Source organism: Prionailurus bengalensis, chromosome A3 (genome assembly GCF_016509475.1).
Source record: "Prionailurus bengalensis isolate Pbe53 chromosome A3, Fcat_Pben_1.1_paternal_pri, whole genome shotgun sequence".
Taxonomy (NCBI): Eukaryota; Metazoa; Chordata; class Mammalia; order Carnivora; family Felidae; genus Prionailurus; species Prionailurus bengalensis.
This window is the reverse complement of record NC_057354.1, coordinates 28,611,203-28,626,380: the sequence shown is the minus strand read 5'-3', so window position 1 is coordinate 28,626,380 and position 15,178 is coordinate 28,611,203. Positions and strand designations below refer to the sequence as shown.

At 43.7% G+C, this 15,178-nt stretch overlaps 1 protein-coding gene across 1 annotated transcript; it reads left to right on the top strand.

Moving 5' to 3' along the window:
• The first annotated feature begins 2,556 nt into the window (after window positions 1-2,556).
• LOC122467050 (signal-regulatory protein beta-1-like) lies at window positions 2,557-14,582 on the top strand. The gene is made up of 4 exons (XM_043553308.1): window positions 2,557-2,626; window positions 12,227-12,634; window positions 13,326-13,646; window positions 14,218-14,582. Exons 1-4 carry the CDS (start codon window positions 2,557-2,559, stop codon window positions 14,565-14,567), a joined length of 1,149 nt encoding a protein of 382 aa, XP_043409243.1. The 3' UTR covers window positions 14,568-14,582.
• Window positions 14,583-15,178: the final 596 nt, after the last annotated feature.

Below are 15,178 nucleotides of genomic sequence, written 5' to 3'. Positions count from 1 at the left end.
TTAAAATGTTAGAATTACCAAATCGTAGAGTGAGTCACCTGACCTGTAGGTTTTTAAACGGTATTTAATGTTCATCTTTGCATCTTACATGGCCAAAGTGTAGAAAAAAGAGAGAGCAAGATTTTGAGGCTTTCGTCAATCCCATTCATTCTTTTCTGCATGCATTCCTTGATCCGACCATGCATCAAGCATGCATTCACTCGAAGCACACTCTCATTCAGCCATGCATTTACCTGTGCAGGACTCTGTTAACAAGTACCTGAATCCTCCTCTGGGGCAGACCCTGGGCAGATGACCCATCTCCAGGAATTTCCAGGCTCCCACAGTGGCCTTCCTCTAGTGATTGTCTGCTTTCTCTGGGCTGTGTCAATTCCCCCTACAGTGACAGTGACTTGGTGGTTGTCACCTGCCGCGTGCAGAGATTCTATCCACATTTGAACCAAGCATATGACTGAATCTATTTGTCTAGCTCTGTCAGACGCATAAGTGCCACTTCTCCAGGGGTGATGTGTTTTCTTGCAAACTGTCAAAAAGCCAATAGAGAAATATAGTGATATATCATGGAAGTTTGTCATATGGTGGTGATTCTTTTGGAGAACAGAACTATTATTCAATATCTCTCTGTGTATCTATTAATCTAGTATATGATCTAGGTATAGAAGGACTTCAGTAACTGTTTTCAAGTAAACTATTCAATATTGTAATAACTATGCAATATATACACATATATGAAAAGAATTTCTCCTCTATTACTTCAACCGTTATCATTTCTGGGATTATTAAACTGGTAAGGAGCCTGTATTTGTGTTAAATCCTTCAATATCAATTTTTAAATACTTGATACAATTAAGTTGCAAATATAAACCAAAAAGATCACACACACACACACACACACACACACACACACACACACACAGTGGAATATTATTTCTCAGCCATCAAAATAAATGAAATCTTGTCATTTGCAATGATGTGGATGGAGCTAGATGTATTATGCTAAGCAAAAGAAAGTCAAAGAAAGACAAACACCATATGATTTCACCCATATGCGGAATTTAAGAAATAATAGCGGGGCGCCTGGGTGGCGCAGTCGGCTAAGCATCCGACTTCAGCCAGGTCACGATCTCGCGGTCCGTGAGTTCGAGCCCCGCGTCAGGCTCTGGGCTGATGGCTCAGGGCCTGGAGCCTGTTTCCGATTCTGTGTCTCCCTCTCTCTCTGCCCCTCCCCCGTTCATGCTCTGTCTCTCTCTGTCCCAAAAATAAATAAACGTTGAAAAAAAAAATTTAAAAAAAAAAAAAAAAAAAAAAAGAAATAATAGTGATGAACATATATGAGCGGAAGGAAAAACAAAGAGAGGGAATAAAACCATGAGAGAGTCTTAATGATAAAGAACAAACTCAAAGTTGATGAAGGAAGGTGGGCTGGGGGTGGGCTAAATGGCTTTGGGGTATTAAGGAAGGCACTTGTTATCATGAGCACTGGGAGTTGAATATAATTGATGAATCACTGAAATCTACCCCTGAAACCAATCTTGCACTATATGTTAACTAACTACACTTTAAATAAAACTTAAAAAACAAAAAACTACCTTGCCCTAAAACCCGGGGATAAGTGAACAGTACAGGGAAATACAGTCAACAGTATTGGAATAATGTTACATGATGACAGATAGTGACTATGCATACCATGGTGAGTGTTGCATAATGCATAGAATTGTCGAATTACTGTGTTGTGCACCTAAGACTAATACAGCACTGTATGTCAACCCCAAAAATAAAAATTTTTTAAGTATTTCCAAAATAAAATTTGCCCTGGCATGAAAAAAAAAAGAACTGGACCCATACATAATATGTATTTGGTCAAGAGATGTTTGAAAAATGTGCCAACGCAACTCAATGTGGAAAGGATAGTCTTTACAACAAATGGTGTTGAAACAATTAGATATTCATATGTAGAAAGAAGGAGAAGATTCTTGACTGTTTCCTTATAACATAAACAAAACTTAATACTGTCTAAAAAATATTACTTTACCATAATGTGACTATGCAGTGTACACAAAAATACTAAGAACAACTTAATATGATCAATGGATCATAGGCGTAAATTGAAAGGCTACCTATAAAACTTCTAGAAGAGACTATAGGAAAAAAACAAAACTGAATTTCATGGCCTTGGTTTAGCATAGACATTTTAGATCAGACACAGGAAGCACAATCTATAAAAGAAAACATTGCTCCATTTGACTTCAGTAATCTCTATACCCAACTTGGGGCCTCAAGAGCGGGGAGAGGCTCCGTGCAGGGAGGAAGCATGATCTCTCCCGGGCCTCTCCACTCTCTCTGAAATGTGACAGGATCCCTCAGCAAGGGAGGCCTTCTCTGCCTGACTTCTATTTCACAATCTAGAAGCAGATTGCTAACTCACAGCCACATCACCCCATCATGGGCACTTCCTCTTAATCATGGGAGGAGGCAGGCTTTTCCTCTCTACAGAACAGAGGGCCTATTCTCCCCAGCACACACATTTGCACAGGGCAGGATCCCCAGACCTCCACAATGTCAGCCCATGCCTCGGGGCCCCATCCTCCTTCTTACCTGCTGCTGTCTCTGCTGTTGGGACTCACAGGTAAGCATCGCCTTGAGGTATAATCCCTGTTCCCTACCTCCTCAACCTCGCCCTATCCCTGGACCTGAAGGGCCTCCAGGTAAGGACAGGTGTGCTGTGCGGGGCTGCCACAGAAGGCCAAGGACTGGGTGTCATCTGAGAGCAGGAAATCAGGGATGGGAGCATTGTGTGTATGGATCCATCACCTGAAGCTGGCTACCAGCGATATCCAAACAGCGGGTGCTTTCATCAGCCTCAAAGACAAGTGTATGTATTAAATTATTTAATCCTCACAACACCCCCGCCTGATAGCTAGGACTGTACTCCTGATCAGCAGATGGAGAAATTCAGGCAGAGAGAGTTAATGGCCAAATGTCAGCTACCTAAGTCAGTGCATCTGCCGGGATTCATGTCCAGGCCACCCAGCTCCACGGTTCATTCTTTTCACCGTGTGATGCTGCTCGGCTTCTCGGTGGAGGCTAACTAAACAAACATCAGAAAATACAGAGAGGGAAACAGAAGAGGCATCACTTACCACACTCTGAGGTCTCCAGAGTTCCAGTTCTGCTGTGTGTCCTCCCAAACTTTGGTTAACGATGCGTTGGGTGATTCTTATGCACCAAATCTTTTACTGAGCTTTCAACATGTATGACAATTTCCTGAAATCCTCAAAGTGATCTGTATGCTAGCATGCTGGGCCACACTTCATGTATATTTGGCAATGCACTTGTGTGTGTACACGTAGGAGTGGGCATGAGGAAGGTACACACACGGGCGTGTGCACACACACAGGATATTTGAAAGCGCTTTCCTTACTGTTGCCTTCACATCACGTCCACTCTACATGAAATGTACATTGAACACACGTTTGGTTAGCTGCCTCTCAGCTAGTCACTCTCTTTTTCTACTTCTTTAAACTTACTGCTCACTCTCCACCAAGCTCTTAAGGCAAGTAAACTTCTTTCTGGGTAAAACGATGCGAACTCTGTGTATTACTACCTTGGTGGCTCTCTTCCATGCTGGATCAGAGTGAAGAGGGGAAAGGGGGATACAAGAAGTGGAGATTCCTGCCTATGCGATCTACACTGGTACTTATATCCTGATCCCAATTATCTAGCATTGGCTGATGCCTCCAGGCCTCAGGAAATCTCGTGCATAATCCCTTTCCAATTTCCTGAGCACTCACCCTGTGCCACACACACTTGGAAATGCACGCGTCTGTTATTTCCTAGGATCTTTGTATCCGAGGTAGACATTTTTGTCCCTTAGCTTACAGATAAGAAAAGTAGGCACAGAAAAGTCCAAGGTCACTCAGTGGTGAAGGCAGGGCTATGGTTTGAACTCAGGCAGTCTGAGTCTAGATCTCACGGGTCTAACCATTGCTCTTCTCAAACCCTGTGGCCCCACATCCATCCCTTGAAGTTTGCAGATCTGCCAGTGGGTGTAGGGAAGGTGATGTGGGTGAGAGCATTTGTGGTTTGCTTCTCTGCGGCTCTTCTGCTTCCTGGGTATATGCAAATGATCGTTTTCACCAAGACATCTTCATGGGACACTTGGCTTCTCATAATTTCCTGAGAAATTCTCCACCAAAAATAGACTCCAAGTTCTCAGAAAGGGATTGCCCTATGCAAATTCACACATTGCATAAATATTAACTGGATAACTACAAGGTGCCAGGAACTGTTACATGAGCTTACGGAGTACTGGTTATTAAAAGAGAGAAAGTAGTGGCCCTCGTGGAAGTTATATCATGATGAACAAAAAGACTGGAAACGACAGATATACCAATTAAGCAAATAACACAACATACCAGAAAGCAATGAGTGTTAGAAGAAACACAATAGTACAGCTGGCTAAGATAATGAGAGACTCTTTAGGGTAGGATGTATTTAAAGAGGCAGCCTGGGGGCGCCTGGGTGGCTCAGTCGGTTAAGCATCGGTTAAGCTCAGATCATGATCTCACACTCCGTGAGTTTGAGCCCCGTGTCAGGCTCTGTGCTGACAGCTCAAAGCCTGGAGCCTGCTTCGGATTCTGTGTCTCCCTCTCTCTCTGCCTCTCCCCCGATCATGCTCTGTCTCTCCCTGTCTCAAAAATAAATAAAAACATTAAAAAAAAATTTTTTAAATAAAGAGGCAGCCTGGGTGGGCATCACTGAGAAGGGAGATTTGAGCAAGATTATGAGAAGGTGGGGGTGTGGGCCATGTGATCTTCTGGAAGAAAAGCCTTCCTGAACAGCATGGGAACAGCATGTGCACATGCCCTGACCCTCCCGCTCTGTTCAAGGATTTGGGCTTTTACTCTGAGTGAAACGGTTGCCATTGCAAAGTTTTGAAGACACAAGTGGCATGATGCGACATGAGTTTTAACTTATTCTAGGATTTGGTTGAGATTAGACTATCACATGGCATACATAGAAGGAACTAGAGCATTCAAGAGCTTCCTGCATTCGTGCAAACAAGGACATATGGTGTGCACCAAGACAGCAGCCAGGACAGAAAGGGGAAAGAGGTCAGATTGTGGGTGCATGCAGAAGGAGAGACCACAGGATCTCCTGACACACAGGATTTGGGGTGGTAAGAGAGGCTCCCGAGGCTTTGGACCTGAGCGTCTGGGAGAATAAAGGTGCCTCAGCTGAGATGTACAAGGACGTGTTGGAAACTGAGTTCAGTTTGGGACGAGTTAACTGTGAGAAGTTTACCTCTATCAAAGTAAAGTGGTGAATTCACAAAAATAAACTCAAAATGGATAAAGGACTTGAATGTGAGACAGGAAACCATCAAAACCCTAGAGGAGAAAGCAGGAAAAGACCTCTCTGACCTCAGCCGTAGCAATTTCTTACTTGACACATCCCCAAAGGCAAGGGAATTAAAAGCAAAAATGAACTACTGGGACCTTATGAAGATTAAAAGCTTCTGCACAGCAAAGGAAACAACCAACAAAACTAAAAGGTAACCAACGGAATGGGAAAAGATATTTGCAAATGACATATTGGACAAGGCGTTAGTATCCAAAATCTATAAAGAGCTCACCAAACTCCACACCCGAAAAACAAATAATCCAGTGAAGAAATGGGCAGAAAACGTGAATAGACACTTGTCTAAAGAAGACATCCAGATGGCCAACAGGCACATGAAAAGATGCTCAACGTCGCTCCTCATCAGGGAAACACAAATCAAAACCACACTCAGATATCACCTCATGCCAGTCAGAGTGGCCAAAATGAACAAATCAGGAGACTATAGATGCTGGCAAGGATGTGGAGAAACAGGAATCCTCTTGCACTGTTGGTGGGAATGCAAATTGGTGCAGCCACTCTGGAAAACAGTGTGGAGGTTCCTCAAAAAAGTAAAAATAGACTACCCTATGACCCAGCAATAGCACTGCTAGGAATTTACCCAAGGAATTAGGAGTACTGATGCATAGGGGCACTTGTACCCCAATGTTTATAGCAGCACTCTCAACAATAGCCAAATTATGGAAAGAACCTAAATGTCCATCAACTGATGAATGGATCAAGAAATTGTGGTTTATATACACAATGGAGTACTACGTGGCAATGAGAAAGAATGAAATATGGCCTTTTGTAGCAACATGGATGGAACTGGAGAGTGTTATGCTAAGTGAATTAAGCCATACAGAGAAAAACAGATACCATATGGTTTCACTCTTATGTGGATCCTGAGAAACTAACAGAAACGCATGGAGGAGGGGAAGGGAAAAAAAAAAGGTTAGAGTGGGAGAGATCCAAAGCATAAGAGACTCTTAAAAACTGAGAACAAACTGAGGGTTGATGGGGGGTGGGAGGGAGGGGAGGGTGGGGGATGGGTATTGAGGAGGGCACTTTTTGGGATGAGCACTGGGTGTTGCATGGGAACCAATTTGACAATAAACTTCATATATTGAAAAAAAAACAAATAAAAGTTGGTGGATTGGTGAACTATAGAGTTCCAGAATTAAAAAAAAAAAAAGAAGTAAAGTGGTGAGTGGCTGGTTAGACATACAAATCCAGAGTTCAAGGGCAAGGCCTGGGCCAGACATGGAAATATGAGGATTACAGATACACAGATGGCAGAGTTTACACCTCTCCCTGGCTCCTCTTGACCCTCTAATCCCTCTCACCTCCTCCCCCCACCCCCATGTTCCCTCCATTTCCTTCCCCAAGATGCATGCCTATTTCTTCCCATTTGTCTTAGCAGTTCGGCTTCCTGACCTCAACTTTCCTCTCCAGACTTACAGATCAAACCACCTGATGCTCTTGGCACACCCAAGACTTGCCTGAGATAGCATGTACCCTCCTTAGGAGGCATGGTTGGTTTCAAATTGTGCTCAGTGCAGGGTTTTACCAGCTCACACTCTGTGAGAGCGAACCACACCTTTTCTCCCTGAGTAGCTAAGAAATAGAAAAGAACACAGGATGTATGTATGTGTGGTTTCCAGTAGCCCTCTCCTCTGATGTATATGCCTGCCTAGTTTTTAGGACACTTCAAAAGGAAGGAAATATTTTGTATTTCTCTATGTCTCGAGAGATTGGCTAGTCACTTAGGCAGTGAAATCCAACTGTAAAGTCTTGCCCTTGCAGTGAAATGAATGCCCCCAAAATGACTGTGTCCCTTCAATGTATAACTCAATGTCCCGACATAGGCCACCTCCCACAACTCTTTTCAGAACATGGAAAAATTTGCAGACTACTATTTCCTTTGTTTAGGTGTTCCCATGGTGCTATGTCCTCCTTCAAGGACAGGTTTTTCAAATCTACCAGTCCCTGGAACAATACATTTTCTTTGTCCTCGAGCCATTTAGTCCAACTCAAAGGCTCTACATGGGGCGATCACCTTCTCTGAAGCCATATTTCTAATTATGCTAAACTACACACCACATAAAATCTGCCCTCTCACCATTTTTAAAGGTATAAGCCAGTGGCCTCACGTACATTCACAAAGTTGGGAAGTCACCACCACTGTGCATTTCAGGAACTTTTTCAACAACCGAAGCAGACACTTTGCATCCATTTAAACAAGAATTCTCCATTCCGTCTTCCCCCACAGCCACTGGTAACCTCTGTTCTACTTTTTTGTATCTATGAATCTGTCTCTTATAGATACTTCATGTAAGTAGAATCATATGCCTGTCCTTTTGTATTTGGCATATTTCACTTAAAGTGATATTTTTTTAGGTTGATCCATTGTATAGTACATATCAGACTCTCACTGCTTATTAAGGTTGAATAGAAGAAGTCCATTGTATATATCTACATCAACACCTTTTATCCACTCATCTATGGATAGATATGAATTTTTTCTGCTACCTTTTGGTTATCATGAAAAATACTGTTACGAACACAGATGGACAAAGATCTGAGTACATACCAGTAATTTGGGGGGTGTTTGCCTAAGAATGGAACATTCTGATCATATGGTAAATTCTATATTTCAATTTTATTTTTTTTTTAATTTTTTTTTCAACGTTTATTTATTTTTTGGGACAGAGAGAGACAGAGCATGAACGGGGGAGGGGCAGAGAGAGAGGGAGACACAGAATCGGAAACAGGCTCCAGGCTCCGAGCCATCAGCCCAGAGCCTGACGCGGGGCTCGAACTCACGGACCGCAAGATCGTGACCTGGCTGAAGTCGGACGCTTAACCGACTGCGCCACCCAGGCGCCCCTCTATATTTCAATTTTAGTGAAAACACCAGTTTCCACAGTGACTGCACCATTTTTTATTCCTACCAACGATGTACGATGGTTTCAATTTATCCACAGCTTACCCAATCCTTTTATCCTGATTTTTTATTTTCTTGTATGTATTTTGGTTTTGCTTTATTTTGTTTTTGGTAAAAGCCATTCTCAGGGAAAGTGGTATCTCACTGTGGTTTGGATTTTCATTTTTCTAATGACTAGTGATGTCCAACATCTTTTCATGTGCTTACTCACCACTTGAATATCTTATTTGAGGAAATGTCTATTGGAGTCCTAGGTCCTTTTTCTCAACTGGGCTGTTCATTATTTCGTTGTTGAATTGTACGAGTTCTTTTTATATGCTGGTTATTAATCCTTTCTGAGACATATGCTTTGCAAATATTTCCTCCCATTCTGTGAGTTCTCTTTCACTTTTGATTTTGTCCTCTGCTGCCTGAAAGTTTTGTTTTTGTTTTTGTTTTTTAATTTACTTATTTATTTTAAGAGAGAGAGCACAGAAGTAGGGGAGGGACAGAAAGAGAGAGAGTGACAGACAATGCTAAGCAGGCTCTGCGCCACCAGCACAGAGCCCAGTGGAGGGCTTGAATCCATGAACCATGAGATTATTACCTGAGCCTGAGTTAGGCACATACTGGACTGAGCCATCCAGGGACCCCTGCAACAATTTTTTTAAATTTTCATAAAGTCCATTTCAAATATTTTTTAGTTTGTTACGTTTGCTTTTGGTTTCTTATACAATAAATCATTGCCAAATCCAATATCACAATTTTTCCCTACAGTTTTTTCTCTGAAAATTTGTTTGATTTATTGATTTATTGATTTAGCTCTTGTATTTAGGTCCCTTCATCCAATTTGAGCTCATTGTTCTATACAGAGTACGGTGAGGGTTCAACTTCCTTATTTGGATGTAGATATTCAGTTTTGCCGTGTTTCTTTTCATGTTGAAAAGATCACTCTTTCCCCCACTGAATGGTCTTGGCACTCTTGTTGAAAATCATTTGACCATATATGTGAGGGTTTATTGTTAGGCTCTCCATTCAATTCCATTGCTCTATATCTCTATTCCTTTTCAGTACTACAGTAGTCTAATTATTATACTATGTAGTAGGTTTTTAAATCAAGGAGTATGAGTTTCCCAACTATTTTCTTTTCCAGGATTGTTTGGTGATCTGAGACCCTTGAAACTGCATATGAATTCTAGAATGGGCTTTTCCATTTCTGAAAAAAAAAACTGCCATGGGGGTTTTGATAACAATTGTATTGAATCTGTAGATCGCTTTAGGTAGTATTGACATCTTAACAATATCAAGTCTTCCAATGCACGAACAGAGGAAGTTTTTCCATTTATTTATGTCTTCCTTCATTTCTTTCAGCAAAAATGTTTTACACTTTTTGGTGTACAGCCTTTCATCCCCATGAAAACAATTTACTACTAAATATGATGTTAGTGCAAGTGGAATTGTTTGGTAATTTCCTTTTTGAATTGGTCACCACTCACTTAGAGAAATGCACTTGAGTCTTGACTGTTGATATTGGTTTTGACTGTTGATATTGGTTTTATTTTTCCTCTAAGATTTTATTTAAGCTCAAGTTAGTTAACACCCACTGTAGTCTTGGCTTCAGGAGTAAAACCCAGTGATTCATCTCTAACATATGACACCCAGTGCTCATCTCAAAGAGTGATCTCCTTAATGCCCATCACACATTTAACCCATCCCCCCATCTCTCTCCCCTCCAGCAACCTTCAGTATGTTCTCTGTATTTAAGAGTCTCTTATGGTTTGCCTCCCTCTCTCTTTTTATCTCATTTTTCCTTCCCTTCCCCTATGTTCATCTGTTGAGTTTCTCAAATTCCATGTATGAGTGAGCTCATTTGGTATCTGTCTTTGTCTGACTTATTTCACTTGGCATAATACCCTCTAGTTCCATCCATGTCATCACAAATGGCAAGATTTCATTCTTTTTTTATTTAAATATAATTTATTGTCAAATTGGTTTCCATACAGCACCCAGTGCTCATCCAACAAGTGCCCGTATTCATATACATTGTATTATAGTATTTACTATGTATATTGTATGTTACTATATAGTATATATATTAGTGTATTATATGTATATAGTATTATATACATACCACATCTTCTATATCCATTCGTCAGTTGATGGATACTTTGGTTCTTTCCATAACTTGGCTATTGTTGACAGTGCTGCTATAAACATTGGGATTCATAAGCCCCTTTGATTCAGCATTTTTGTATCCTTTGGATAATATCTAGTAGTGCAATTTCTGGGTCATAAGGTAGTGCTATGATTAATTTTTTTTAGGTACCTCCATATTGTTTTCTAAGGTGGCCACACCAGTCTGGATTCCCACCAACAGTGCAAAAGTGTTCCCCTCTGTTGTTTTCTTTTTTTCACATTTTATTTATATATAGCATAGAGATACTACTCCTTTTTATTTCCTTCATTCTGCTACCTTCTGGTTTATTTTTCCTCTTCTTTTTCTGATTTCTCAAGGTCCATAGTTGTTAACTGAATTGTGATCTTTCCTCTCTTTAAATGTAGGCATTACAGCCATAAATTTCCCTCTAGAGCTGCTTTCACTGCAGACTGTAGTTTGGGGAAGTTGTGTTTCCATTTTCATTCATCTCAAGGTGTTCTCTAAATTCCCTTGTGATTCCTTTTTGCTTAAGTTTTTATTTTTTAAGAATGAGTTGTTTTATTTCTATATATTTGAGAATTCCAATTTCTGGTTTTGTTGTTGATTTCTCATTTTATTTCACAAACTATTTCACCAGTTCACTGCTTGAAAAGACTTTCTTCCAGATTCCAGTAAGTTGCCTGCTTCTTAGCCTGTATAACAATGGCTCATACAAAGGTTTTTTATAGTAACTGGTTTCTGTAATAGTCTGGGGATACATATGTGGTAAAAAGAACAAATCCCCCCTTAAAAGAAGTCCATATTATAATACCCAGAGCCTGTGAATAGTTTTCTCTAACATGGCAAAAGAGATTTTGCAGAAGTGATTAACTCAAGACTATTAAATGGGGAGATTATCCGAGATTATCAAAGTGGCCCAAATATATTCACAAGAGTCCTTATAAGAATAAGGCATGGAAATCAAAGTTAAAGAAGGACGGGTGACAAGAAAGGCAAGAATCTGGAGTGATTGCAAGATGGGAAACCATGAGAAAAAGATTGTGGGCAGCTTCTAGAATTTGGAAAGACAAAGACAATAACTCCAGAAGAAACGCAGCTCAGCTGACCCTTGATTTTAACCCAGCAACACCGATTTTGGACTTCTGACCTCAAGAATTGTAAGATAATAAACTTCTGTAGGTTTTGGCATTAAGTTTTTAAAAGTGTTGCAATAGCATTCAGAAACTAAAATGATTACGATATGAGGGGGACAAAACCACATATTTTTGCATGTTTTACTTCTTATGAAACTACATGCTTATGGTATGTTTAAAGCTCTGCCCATCACTGTCTCTCAAGCATCCAGGCTGCTGGGACAGACCCCAGCATGTGCACGTGCTTGTGAAGGAGGGAAGTTGATCCATAGAGGTTCCAGAAGTTAAACACACAGCCCAGAAACTACATCCATCACTTCCGCTCACACACAATGGTCTAAAGAAGTCTCACGGCCCCACCTAATGCAAGAGACCAGAAAGTGTAACACCCAAGGGGCCAGAACGTAGACAAGCAGGATCATTTGGCAAAGCATGATGCTTTCAGAGAGGGCTGGGGCCGTCCGCCTGCCGTGTGCCACATCACCGAATCTCTCTGTGTTTTGCTTTCCTCGTCTGTAACAGGGTCCCATGTGACAGGCTCATCGCGAGGGCTACATGCCGTGTACACGCAGCGGGCTGGGCTCAAGGTGTGCACTCAGTGAAAGCTGTTGTGGATAAACACTTGAGCAGACGGACAGGATCACACAAGGATCATAAGTAGCTGTTTTGTTCTCCCTCCAGGTGTGGCAGGTGAGGCAGAACTGCAGGTGATCCAGCCTGAGAAGTTGGTGTCTGTGGCAGCCGGACAGACGGCCACTCTTCACTGCACCCTGACCTCCCTGGTCCCCGCTGGGAAGGTCGAGTGGTTCAGGGGCACAGGGCCAGGCCGGGAGTTAATCTTCAGTTTCAGAGGAGACCCTCACTCCCCTCGAGTAACAAATGTTTCAGACGCCATAAGGAGAAACAACATGGACTTTTCCATCCGCATCAGTAACATCACCCCAGCAGACACGGGAACCTACTACTGTGTGAAGTTCCAGAAAGGGAACCCCGATGTGGAGTTTAAGTCTGGACCAGGCACCCAGGTCACCGTGAGCGGTGAGTATCGCTCCGTCCCCTGGTTGTGACGGCAAGTCAGTAAGAATGCCCTCCACTGTCTGAGCAACAGATAAGGATCAGGAGCTTTGGCAGGTGCCCCTGAATGAGCCCCTTCCACGGATCAGGAAAGTTGAGGCCTGGAGAGGCCTTGCTATTGGCTGAAGACACCACGGCTGATAAACGGTGGGGAAATCTGGAACCGCGGTCTGCAGGTTCCCAGCTCTTCCCTTTTTCAATCCTGACCAGCCCTCTGGTTCCCAGGATGAGAGACTAAAAGTCTGGGAGACATGCTAGTCACAAGGCCCATCCTCACATCTGCCTCCAAATAGCACTCATGTCGATGTGTCCAGAATCCTCCACACTCGGCACTTACTAAGCACCTGCTATGTGCAAGCTCTGTTCTGGGTACTGTAGGAGGAGGAGGTGGACACCGAGAGTGACACCCACCAGAAATGTCCTTCCTGTGCCCAGATTGGTGGGAGGTCCCCTGGTAGAGAAGACAAGGGGGACTTTGAACTTAGGCTGGAATTGCACGCGGGCCCTGCCCCTGCCTCAGTCTCCGACACCGCCCTCCCAACACTATCAGCAGGGCTGGAAAATAATCCGTGAGGGTTCTGCACAGTGTCACATACCTGTCGTTGGTGAGGATGACCACAGTCATGCTTACTGCTCGTAAATGCTCCTCTTGTAGCCAAACCCTCTCCCCCCGTGGTGTCGGGCCCCACGGCCAGGGCCACACCTGAGCAGACTGTGAGCTTCACCTGCGAGTCCCACGGCTTCTCCCCCAGAAACGTCACCCTGAAATGGTTCAAAAACGGGAATGAGCTGGCAGCCTCCCAGACCACCGTGGACCCAGAGGGAGACAGCGCTTCCTACAGCATCTCCAGCACAACCACGCTGCCGCTGGCCCCGGGGGACGTTCGCTCCCAGGTCACCTGCGAGGTGGCCCACGTGACCCTGCAGGGGGGCCCTCCTCTTCGTGGGACTGCCAACTTGTCCGAGACCCTCCGAGGTAGATGCCCGTCACCCCCGGCCCAAGCCCAGCTCCGGCCCCCAAGCCTCCCAGCCTGCCCCTCCCCCACTCCGGGCTCCCAGCCTTCCATCCCCTGGAACCTGCCTCCTGACAGACCCTCCCAATCACCGGGCACCCAGGGGTACCGTCACCTCCTCCTGTTTTAACAGCAGTTCCAGGTGAACACCTACCGTGCTAGGTAGTTCGATTTACTTTCCCATAGCCACTCCAATTATTGAGCACCTACTGTAATCCAGCCACTGTGTGCTCGGTGACTTCATGGATTTTGCTAGTTACTCGATTCCAAATGCATGCTGGGGGCTCGGTTTCACTCATCATTACCCTAATAGGAGCTACCAGTAGGTACCTTGAGCACCTACTGTGTACTGGGCACTGTGCTCAGGGATTTCACTCGCATGCAAAGCCTACCCTGAGTGTTTGAGCACCAGCTGTATGCCTAGCACTGATCTGGGTGATTCCCTTGCTGCGTGGGGGGACCTAAGTTCTCGAGCCCCTCCCCGGTGATGTGTCTGTTCCATGAGGTCAGAGCTTCTGCTCTGTGCTGTTTCAGTTCCACCCACCTTGGAGGTTGCCCAGCAACCCGTGACAGGGGACCAGGTGAAGGTCATTTGCCAAGTGAAGAAGTTCTACCCCCAGCGCCTACAGCTGACCTGGTTGGAGAACGGACACGTGTCCCAAACAGAAACGGCCTCGACGGCCTCGAACCTCACAGAGAACAAGGATGGGACCTTTAACTGGACGAGCTGGCTCCTGGTGAATTTATCTACCCACACAGAGGATGTGGTGCTCACCTGCCAGGTGCAGCATCATGGGCAGCAGGCAGTCACCAAAAGGCATATACTCAAGACCTCTGGCTACACCAAGGACCAGTGCACAGATGGAAACTCGGGTGAGCCTTGATGTCAACTAATCTGGCATTTAATTTTATATTTTCTTTTCTCATGGTAAAGTAGTTATTCATGCTCATTATAGAATAATCTAGAAGTCTGTAGATACGAAGTAGAAATTTGCTGTGAGGTCCGGGACTTCCCCCAAAGCCTACATTCCAAGAATGACCACTGGTAAGAGTCTGGTACAGATCTCTTTAGATCTTTTGACATAACCAAGCATTAGAGAAAGAAACAACAGAGGGAGGGAGATGATCTTGTTGCTAGGGTCTGCCTCCTGCTCCTTCACCTGACAGGGATTAAGTCACCATGCCAGGCCAGCCACCCCCTCCTCCCGATCTTTCTTACCCGCCTATTCTGTATTCCTTCAGAACATTCTATTGTCACCCCAGCAGATGTCTGCATCCACCACTCTGAAATTCTGGAAGAAAGTCCAGAGGACCTGGAGTTTCCGGTTTTCTTTTTTATAAAGAAATATTTTTTAAGTTTATTGATTTATTTTCAGAGAGAGAGAGAGAGAGAGTCTCTGAGGACAGGGACCACCAGCCTGTAGAACATACACGTATTAGATATAGCAACTGGGCATTGTCCCAAGGACCTACGGAGTCCCCCTTTTATGACCGA

Bases quoted from the DNA above. Each gene is read 5' to 3' on its own strand.
- LOC122467050 (XM_043553308.1), top strand. From the start codon at position 2,557: ATGTCAGCCCATGCCTCGGGGCCCCATCCTCCTTCTTACCTGCTGCTG. The intron at 12,635-13,325 runs GTGAGTATCGCT...CTCCTCTTGTAG, and splicing joins CACCCAGGTCACCGTGAGCG to CCAAACCCTCTCCCCCCGTG. The intron at 13,647-14,217 runs GTAGATGCCCGT...GTGCTGTTTCAG, and splicing joins CTTGTCCGAGACCCTCCGAG to TTCCACCCACCTTGGAGGTT.